The 11,038-nt window shown below is 33.9% G+C and overlaps 1 protein-coding gene across 1 annotated transcript; it reads left to right on the top strand.

Annotated features, from left to right (window-relative positions):
• The first annotated feature begins 8,410 nt into the window (after positions 1-8,410).
• Positions 8,411-9,708, top strand: LOC102614979 (agamous-like MADS-box protein AGL82). Its single transcript, XM_006488602.3, has 2 exons — positions 8,411-8,572; positions 8,683-9,708. The coding sequence occupies exon 2, from the start codon at positions 8,695-8,697 to the stop codon at positions 9,508-9,510; it is 816 nt and encodes a 271-aa protein (XP_006488665.1). The 5' UTR covers positions 8,411-8,572; positions 8,683-8,694; the 3' UTR covers positions 9,511-9,708.
• Positions 9,709-11,038: the final 1,330 nt, after the last annotated feature.

The following is an 11,038-nucleotide window of genomic DNA, read 5'->3' as shown; positions in this document are numbered from 1 at the left end:
TTGCTATCTGCCATTAACCCTCAGTCATAAAATAAACACAATAAACTCCTAAAATTGAGGCATTTACAACATCTATTTATAGGTCTACCATTAGATGCAAAACAAGAAACCAAAAGAAGAAGAAGAAAGAAAGAAACCTCGCGTTCTTCTGCAACCTTGGACACAATTTTATCAGCCTAAAACAAGACGGTCATAAACAATAGTTAAACAGGGAAAAAAGGGAATACATCGGCTGTAACATTAAACTGACCACTTTTTTCGGTTACATTTCCCAACTTCTCTGTTAAATTTCTCAAGTTTGAGTGACATTTTCCAAATTCTTTCAACAAAAAAAAATTTAATGCATAAATTGGGAAATCTAACAGAAAATTCATCATTGATCATATCTTATATAAGAATGTTCGTCACAGCTGCTTCTACTGCCACATTTCCATCAGTATTCTATGTGTCTACTATATTTCCAAATTAATGCATAAAATGAGAATCTAATAGAACCTGTAACAGAAGATTTTGAACGTACACTAAAAAATGCCCATAAAAAAGTTCATATCGAGTGTCAAGCAAAATTTCCTCATCATATGATTTGAAGGATTCGAGTTCTCACGCTTCTCTACTTCTTTTTGCTTGTCTTCCAGAGACAGTGATACTACTTTCTCAATCTCTGAGCAGCAAACCCTTTCAAAATGATTATATGTTAGTTTAATATTAGTTGATTGCAATATAATAATTCAGAACATTAAAAACAAAAAAATTATCCCAACATTTTCATATCAAACAAGATAACGTTTATCATATTAATTTTTGGAAGTGTGGTAATAAATAATTCTAAAAATTATAAAAATTCATCGAGAAAAAACATGTCACATAACTAATTTGGAGGGGTCTTTCAAAAAAAAAAAATTAATTTGGAGGGCAACTTTTTTTAGATGGGTAGCATGATTAAAAATCAACCAAATTGTATACTGATCCGGTGAGTTGTATGGACATAGTTTCTTTGTCTTATTTATTATATTACAAACTAAGTCGGACAAATCTTAATTTTTTTTTTATATTTAAAACCACCAGAGTGCTGGGGGGTTAGGCGGGATCCTTACCTGTAATATAAATCCGAAAATGAACCAGATACAAAGGAGGGGGACATGAGTCAAAACCTCCTAGAGAAAATGAGATACAAGAAAAAGATAAAATCCTAACGTCTAACATGGGGAATTGCCTGGGCATCCAAGTAAAGAATACTAGATAAGCCTTTGGGAAGCTCCCGAGGAGATAAAAAACGCCGGCTAGTCCGATGAGTGCACGCTCAATTATCTAGAAAATCAGCAGCAGAAGTAGCCTCGTGAAGAACATGTCTCACCTGAATAGGGAGTGACATTACCAGACGGCACACCCGACGCAGAGAATAAGAATACTCCCATCGTACAAGACCCTGGTTGTGAATCCATGACACCACCGTAGCCGAGTCCGACTCAACCTCGAGCACTGAATACCCAAGCTGAATTGCAAGCTCCAAACCCTTGCACACCGCCATGAGCTTAGCATATAAGATCGGCTTGTAGCCTAAAAAGGATCCAAAAGCCGCTAAAACCATGCCCCGGTGATCCCGAAGAGTAGCCCCAGAAGTAGCCATCCCAGGATTGCCCCTAGAGCAACCATCCACAGTCAGCTTAGCCACCCCTAGGAGCGGCCTCGTCCAAACAACTAAACGAATCGACCTCCTAGGGGGAGTCATAACTCGCAAGCCCTCCGCAATACAAGAATCCAAGGCTCAGTTGGGGAGGCTTGAATCCAAAAGCAGAGCTAGCGAGCCTAAGGTCAGAGTCGACCTGAAAGATAACCGCATCAGTGGAGAAAGACTGTGAATTAAACCGGAAAGCATTTCGGGCCTTCCAAATTTGCCACAAAATGAAGCATGGTATAAGGACTCAAAGATGCTTCCGAGAGAGGGTGCACAATGTCTCCAAAATAAAAGTAAAGCACGGGGAGACATAAAACCAAGCTCTCACATCCCAGGATCCACTGGTAATGAACCCAAAGATGACGGGCCCGCGAACAATCCACAAACAGGTGCCGAGAAGTTTCAGGTGAGGCTGACCCCAAATATGAAAAATGCCACTTATTTGAACAAAATTGTTCAATTTACAGTATTAGGTGAGGCTGACCCAATTACACACGATGCATTTTTAATAATTAACATAGAATGACACTCGCCTCGTTATTGAACTCCATCCCAAACTATTATTTTTTACATCAATTTTTTTTAATTATTTTGGCCCGAGTCTTTTCCAAGTGGAGTTTAGCAGTGTGGTAAGTATCTTTCTTATAAGTAATAGATGTAACTTTATTGATATATAGTATTCCCACGATAAAGAAGTCTTGGGTGTTTTTAGAGTATTGTTTCTTTTTTTGTTCATTTTTATCACGTATATGCTTCAACTAATGATGATAATACGCATACCCGTGTGCAAGCACTAAATAGATAAAACCAATGCTCCAAGTGCACCAGTAGCCTTTTTCGTGATAATATATATAGTTTGTTATCAATCTCACATAAAACTACCAATTTAAGGGTGTGGCTATTTGAACCCACTAATTTACTCAATAAACCCACTTTTAAAAATAATTTTTTATCATTAAAATACCCCTAAATTAAATTACAGTTATGGACACTAGAATATAATTAAAAAAAAAGAATGTTTACTCTTTAAACCCATCTTTATATTCAATATAGTTTTATAGAACCCTAATCAAATTTTCATTAAACCCTAATCAATCAAGATGTGGGATTCTTTTCTCAAGCCATATATATTGTTAAATAGGCACATGTGAGTTGATTCAGAGTAACAAAATTAATTGTTATTGATTTGATGGATATTGATTTTATGGAGGAACAAAATAATACTGACAATCATGAACGGGTAAGATTTTTTTTTTATATTTGATTTTTTCCCTTTTTCATTTGAAATTGACAGACAATGTTGACAAATTTTCCCTTTGTTTGAATCATGAACAAAGTTGGCTGTTATTTGACTTTTCGTCTCATTGCATTAATTTTCCCTGTGCACTTGAATGTTTTCAGTTTCAGAGAGGGATTGGCTACAATTTTTAAACTAAACAATTTCATGCAGGTAGGTCACCACGTTATTCCACCAAGCACCACATCATTAAAAACTAGTTCCTCATTGACTATCTTGCTTTCTTTTTCCAAATTATGGTTTTATAATTACAAGAATAACGAATCGTGCTTTAATTCCTTTTTGTTTATTGAAAATTTTCTCTTTGTGTTATGCATTAATCCTTGCCTTTAATTAGTTTTTGGTAGCCTCGTAAATAGTAGCTGATGTATTTATATCTTATTGTATTTGAATTTGCCAAAATAAATTAGGTTCCTAATGCGTCACCAACAATTGCCTCTGCAAGTTCTGATATTTATAATGCTGCAGTTTTGGATGCAAGTGAGCAGCTTAAAGCACAGATGGAGCCAGTCGCTTCTGAGCATTATTTTAACTCATTTGCTGAGGTTCACTTCTTTTAATAGTTTGTTTTTGTAACTTTATGTTTCTTCCGAGAGTAACTATTATTTTCACCGATCTAATACTAAGAAAATTATATCGTTTTAGTTTGGTCTTTATGTGTCATATAAAACTAATTTTTTAAATGTAGTTTGTAGTTTTAGTAATTACATTTTATTATATGCAGAATGATGTTTCCATCAAATCTACAAATTATGATACAGATTGTGTGATGGATTATAGCAATGAATTTACAACTCATGAGGTAACTTTAGTTTATAATTAATTTTGGATTAATTTTTTACCAAATTTTATTTAACTTACATGAGATTTCTTTCTATCTAGATATTTAAGAGTAGAGAAGCAATGATTCAGTGGACTCATAATGTCGGAAAGAAAAATTGTATAATGGTTGTCATCAAGAGATCTGAAGTGAGTCGTGGTGGTAAGAGAGCAAGGATCTTTTTTGGTTGTGAGAGAGGTGGAAAGTATGAAAACATAAAGAAGAAAGACAACCAAAAAGATTTGAAATCGAGAATAACTGGTACAAAAAAATGCGGATGTCCTTTTAAACTAAAGGGCTAAAAGTTAGACACTCATAGTGACTGGATGTTAAAGGTAATGTACGGAGTTCATAATCATCCAATTGCAAAACATCTTGAAGGGCACTCATTTGCAGGGCGATTAACTGCAGAAGAAGCATCAATATTAGTTGACATGTCAAAAAATATGGTACGACCAAAAGATATTTTAGTCACTTTGAAAAAAAAAGATCCATTTAATGTTTCTACAATGAAGTCAATATACAATGCACGACAGAGATATAAGGTGATTGAGATGGCTGGCAGATCACAAATGCAACAACTTTTGAGTAAGTTATCTGAACATAATTACATTGAGTGGCATAGGTGTTATGACAATACAGATATTGTTAAAGACTTGTTTTGGGCACACCCTAAGAGCATAGAGTTGTTACGTTCATTTCCAAGCGTTTTGCTAATGGACTGTACTTATAAAGTCAATAAATATCATCTTCCTTTATTTGAGATTATAAGAGTGACATCAACTGATATGACTTTTAATGTTTCTTATACATATCTCAGTTCTGAGCGGGAAGATAGCTACACATGGGCATTAGATAGATTGAGGGGTTTAATGGACAATGATTTTTTACCTAGGGTCATTGTCACTGATAGAGAGTTGGCTTTAATGAATGCCATTGAGAAAATATTTCCTCATGCAAATCATTTTTTTATGTAGATGGCATATTAGTAGGAATATTATGGCAAACTGCAAGAAGTTATTTGCAGCAAATGATAAGTGGGAGAAGTTCATAATGAGTTAGAACTTATTGGTGTTATCTTCAAATGAAATTGAATTCATTGATCGCTTTAAAACCATGCAGAGAGATTTTGCATCTTTTCCGGCAATGATGGAATATGTAATAAATACATGGTTGAACAAGTATAAAGAAAGATTTGTTTCAGCATGGACAGATAAAATTATGCACTTTGGAAATTTAACAACAAACAGGTATATAACATTTTAATTTTACCAATAACTTATTGGTTTTACTTATTAAATTTATTCATTATTATTATTGTTGTTATTAATTTTTTTTGTTAATATTATCTTTTTAATAGGGTTGAAAGTTCACATTCAAGGTTGAAGAAGTATCTTTCCACAAGTCAAGGAAACTTTGAGACATCATGGGCAAAGATACACAATTTACTTGAGCTGTAACATACAGATATTAAAACATCATTTGAAAAAAGTTTGACAGTTGTTCAACATCAATTCAAGCCTAAAGAATTCAAACATATTTGAGGCTTCATCTCTATAACTGCATTAAATATCACCCTTAGTGAGCTGAAACGTGCTATTTCTATTGGGGTCGACCGCTCTGCATGTGGGTGTGTTATTCGCCAAACACATGGTTTACCATGTGCTCATGAGATTGCAAAATACAAAAGAGAATGTTAGCCTATTCCACTTGAGAGAATTGATCTTCATTGGAAAAAACTTGATTCAGTGGCTGTTACTCAGAAGCAAAAGGTGGAGTTAAGTTTTCAACCGAAGTTTGAGTTAATTGCTAACCGGTTTAATGAGAGTTCGATTGAAATCCAGTTAGATATTTTGAAAAAATTGAAGGAGATAGCCAATCATGGGTGTACCTTTCTTTTAGACCCAGAAGTGAAGACAAGAACACGAGGTCGACCATCTATCAAAGTCGATACTTTTACCCGTCGCGACCCATCTACTTTTGAGATATCATTATCTGGCCAAGAAAGTTGTTCACTTAATGTGAAGAGTAATTCAGTTACAATTGCTAAATCAAAAGCTGAGGTTAAACGTAGAGGAAGACCGACAACAAAGGTAACACAAATTTATGCTTAAGTTATTTAATTTAATTTTTTTATTATACATAATACCTATATTTGTAGGTTAACAAGAGCACGCCAGTCAAGTCAATTACTTTTATTGATGAATTTCCGGTTGGATTACAATCATACATTCATCACATTAAAGATGTTGTAGCTGATGGTAATTGTGGTTTTAGAGCAATAGCTGACTTAATAGGCTTGGGCGAGGATGGATGAGTACAAGTGAGGAAAGATTTACTAAATGAGTTGTACTCTTACTTAGATGATTATGACAAATTATACGGACCTGAAAGAGTGAATTAGCTTATTCACATCCTTTCATATTATGAGAATTGGCCAGCATCGTCTGATCGATGGATGACTATGCCTGACATGGGTCATCTTATAGCATCGTGCTATAATGTTGTCTTATTCCACTTGTCCTCAGTACAATGCCTTACATTTTTGCCTTTGAGATCTGAGCCAGTGCATATACTATCTCGCAGAAATATTGCTCTTGGCTATGTATTTGGCAATCATTTTGTTGAGGTATAATTCATTATTTTATCAATTAAATGTTGTTCCATTTATAATTTACAATTATTAATTATCAGCTTTTACAGGTTTTTTTTAACACCAAGCCATCCTATTCCACCTATTACACCTGATTGGGGCACATATCATCACCCTATTGCAAATGGATGGGAGACTTCATATGCTTCTCAAATACAACATTTTAGAGAAATTATAAGTCCTAAGGTGGCTACTATAGATAGAATAATTTTAGACAATTGACTCTATAATACTATTCATATGTTTATTTATTTATTTTTGCTTTAATGTTGGCATGTCATTCGCGTTGTTCTTCCAGCTCAACGTTCATGGATATGGATGATGGATATGATTCGTTTGGGAATGACCCCTCACTCAAAATTGTTTAATTGAGTTTTTAAAAAATCATCTCTTTCTTTTTTTTCTCTTAGCAACCAAAACAACTCAATTTGACACAACACAGTCAAATGACTAATCTTTTCTTCAAATGAATTGTGGTTACATGCAAGTTCAGAATTCTTCTTTCTACAATATGCTATGAGGAAGTAGAACTAGAATTGATTTTTATTAGAATGAGTGGTGGAATTTGAAAGCAATGCAAGGCAACCTAGTCGACGGAGTCGGTCCATTTTTGACAACAAAAGCCGTGGCCAGCCCCCACGGCAAGTGCACGTCCAGATGGCAGTGCATGAACCATACACCTGTAAATTCAAAAATCAAAGAAAATCAAAGAAAATAATAGTGCACGTCCACTATTACCTCTTTGATATATGCAGCTCGTTGGCTGAAATGTTTAAAGGCTTCAAGGGCATAGAACTAATTAAGCTGAGAATAAAAATATGCCAGCTTTTACTGAATATTTACATAGATAATCTGTACTTAATGCTTGGTTTATTTGGTGCTTTTTTCATTATTTTTTTCAGGTACATCTTCAGAGTTTTTCTTCCACGCTCTGGAGAGAATCAAATCCCATCTTTCATATTTTGTTTTACTGATAAAAACCACTCAATTAATGTATGATTTATTATTTTGCTTTAATGTGTTTTTCTTCAGAGTTTTTCTTCCACTCAATTAGTGTATGGTTTATTATTCACTCAAAATTGATTATTAAATTTCCAATTAATAATCAATTTCCAATCTAATGGGTTTATAAATGAATGTTATGGGTTTAATGAGTAAAATCACTATTATTATAAAAAGTGGGTTTAGAAATGACATATTAGGTATTTTAGTGGGTTTACTCAGTAAAATTTAAAATTTTAAAATTTAAAGATGGGTTTATTGAGTAAATTGGTGGGTTCAAATAGCGCCACCCCCAATTTAAACATGGCTTGCAAGCCACAAATATAAAAATTTTAAACTGATAATTATTTATAAGGATATCTTAACAAATAAATATTGCATCATGACTCTTGAATGCAAGCTAGGTTGGAATTGCAAGCTACATGAGTCCACCGAAACATATAACAAAGCTTTTAAATGCTTTGTTAAACCTTGTTGAATCCGTCAATACATCAAAATATGTTGAGTCTTTATTTAATCTCCTGTGAAATAATTGAATCTTCTAGTACGTATGCAATTGCCTAATACCAAGCTCCAATGGGATCGATTATGAATAATGTTTTAAAAGAACCGTAGTTCATCAAACAACCCTATGCATACGGAGGCAAATTTTACTACGTATTTCATTTTGCTATAATTTTAATTTCAAATGTATAAAATTTCAAGTTTGATCCACAAAGAAAATTACTTGCTTCAAACATTTTAATTTTGAATAGATCCAGTTCAACCCACCGCCCAATTAGGTGATTGACAGTGATAATCATATGATGTATAGTGATTGTATCAAATCATCAAAATAATTTATAATTGCATATATGATTTGTGCTTCCTCGTACTTTCCTTCTCCTGTGGTAATGAAATTCAAACTCCCTATAAAATAGCACGCAATTAAAGAATTATTCAGGAAAGTGAAGTAATGTTTGACTTGTAATTATGAACCGAATAATTTTAATTTGATTTACTTACCCATAAAGAAAAAAATCGAATCAATTCATATCCAACTCAATCCTTGTACATAGTTTCTATAAATATCAATGAAAACTACTCCTCTTCTTCTTGAATTTCATAGAAACAGCAACGTTCAATGTGCGCGTTCTTTGATTCTTTACTGCTTAATTTTTCTTGCGAGTTAGCCGTATATATTTTATGCATATAAACTCTAATTGCTTATTTATTTTCACTTTGCTTTCTTGTAGAACAAAATCAAAATGGGACGTGGGAAACTAACAATGCAACTCATTGAGAAGGAGAAGGCTCGGATGATAACGTATCAAAAACGAAAGAGAGGTCTGAAGAAGAAGGCGGAAGAATTCTCCACCCTTTGCGGGGTTCCGACGTGCATGATAATCTACGGTCCACGGCTCAACAACCGCCCCGTCGACGTGGAAATTTGGCCTAAAGATGAAAAAGATTTCATGCAAGTGGTTAACTTGTATAAGGACAAGGCTTATTCTTCAGTACGCGGAGTGAAATCCCTCAGCCTGTTTGACTTTTTTGCCGATCGGAAGCGAAAAGTTGATGAGAATATCGCCAAGACCCGTAAGGCTAATTATGAATCACTGTTTTCTACTGATGACTGGGATGAGATGATCAATCGGTTTTCGATTGATCAACTTAAGCAGATGCTTGTTGTGTTTGATGAGTACATTGATGTCGCAACCAGGAAGCTTACAATAATGAGAGGGCAACAACAAAGCTGCATAGCTGCTGCTGATCATCATCGTGATCAGGCTCTTCAGATGATTCCTTATAATTATGACTTGAATCCGGTTGATAATCCAATGATGATGTTGATGATGAACGGCGGTGATCAGATGGGTAGTTCGATGTACAATTCAATGCAGTATGCAAGGTGTTTCGATCCAATGATGGGTGCAATGATTAACAACCGTTTGATGATGATGAACAATCCAAGGGCTGATGTCGGTATTTTTGGTACAACAATATTGCAGCCATTGCAGCACTATGAGCAGCAGCTTCCTCTTCTTCCGAGTATTTATTCTTCTCAAATGCATGGCTTTTAATGGTGACAAACGAGGTTCGTTATAAGAGCCGTAAAGAAAAATTGTAGATATGCATAAGGCTTGAAGTTTTTATTTATTTTTTATTATTGGATCAATAAAAACTTGTGATCATTAGCAAGGCTAGGTTTTAATAATGCTTATGTAAGGATTGAACGCCAGCTATTTATTTATGTCATCGTTAACAAATTTATTTTGTTATCTATTATGCATGTTTAGAACTATCTTTGTAAGTTCAATAAATATTTCTTTGTTAAGTATATAAATTGCTAATTGTAAAACTTATTTATGAATTGAGTTTTCTAAGAAAAAAATTGTTTAGGTTCTTGTGTCCTTTAAAAGAACTGTTTTTAAAGTTTCACTCAAAATCTGAGATATTTGAGTGTATATTATTTTTTTACCAAGTCGTGTATCTGCTCATATGCGTGTTCAATGGATGTGAGTGTGCAATACGTACACGTTTCTGGAGATGGAAAGCCTTTTTGCCTATTATTTTTATGACCAGCTGTTATACTTATTGCCATAATCATGGTTATTCTTACCAAAAGTACTTATGTAGCAAAATCTCTATATTCACTCAATTTTTTTATTTTTATTTAAAAGACTTATTTATTTGACAAGTAGTAATCTCACAAGGGACTTGATCGTAATTTCCCAAAAATTCAAAAGGGATGCCATAATCATGGTAAATTAAAATTTTTATATTTTTAAAAAGTAAATTAAAGATTTATATTTCAATTTCTTGTCCATTATAATGAAAGCTCTGCAACAACTGTATATCTACTGCCTGGGTTGTATTCATTCATGGCTTTAACCACAGCATACAAACTCTTTCGCTGTATCCAAATCTTCAAAATTTTCAATTTTCCATCCAAATGTAAAAATTCTTTTTAATCGAGAGGGAATTGATTTGGATATTATATGTGAACGCTATCAAATCTTACCTTCTCAATCAAAATTCAACGTATTTTGAAGCCCACTTTTCAAATAAGCTCTTTGAAATTGAATGTAATACTTGTAAGCTTCAACACATCTAACAAAGGAAATATCTCAACAGCAGCACCTGTGTTGCATATACAACACAACTATCTTATATAAGTGAACACCTTACAGCTTCCTCCATCCATGATAACTTTGTAAGGACGCCAATTAGGATCCTAAGATCATCTCTCCGGCCCGAGCATGCACGTCTCTTCTGATTTCAGAAATTTTACCTGCACTTCAAAATCTATGAAATACGGGAAAGCAAAACTTCATAGCCATCAACGAAGTAACCTTATCGATTTTGAATCTAATTTGTTCCCGGAAGTTTGACAACACAATCCTCGACAATCGAAGTTTAATAAAATGAACGGTGTTGGGTGCATATGCCATCTAATATTAATATTACTATATTCGTATGTGAAAATGACTGCCAACAACAACTAGCTTTCTAAAGAAGATGGCGACTGCCTAATACACATTTAGTTAAGGTGCTAGGTTCCTCATTAGAACCTAACTCCCTAAACTAATATGTATATTTGCATATCTA

Source organism: Citrus sinensis, chromosome 8, assembly GCF_022201045.2.
Source record: "Citrus sinensis cultivar Valencia sweet orange chromosome 8, DVS_A1.0, whole genome shotgun sequence".
NCBI lineage: Eukaryota > Viridiplantae > Streptophyta > Magnoliopsida > Sapindales > Rutaceae > Citrus > Citrus sinensis.
Note: the sequence above shows the minus strand (reverse complement) of the source record. Positions and strands in the feature narration are given on the sequence as shown.

What these genes read in the sequence shown, in the direction of transcription:
- LOC102614979 (XM_006488602.3), top strand. Translation starts at nt 8,695, where the DNA reads ATGGGACGTGGGAAACTAACAATGCAACTCATTGAGAAGGAGAAGGCT.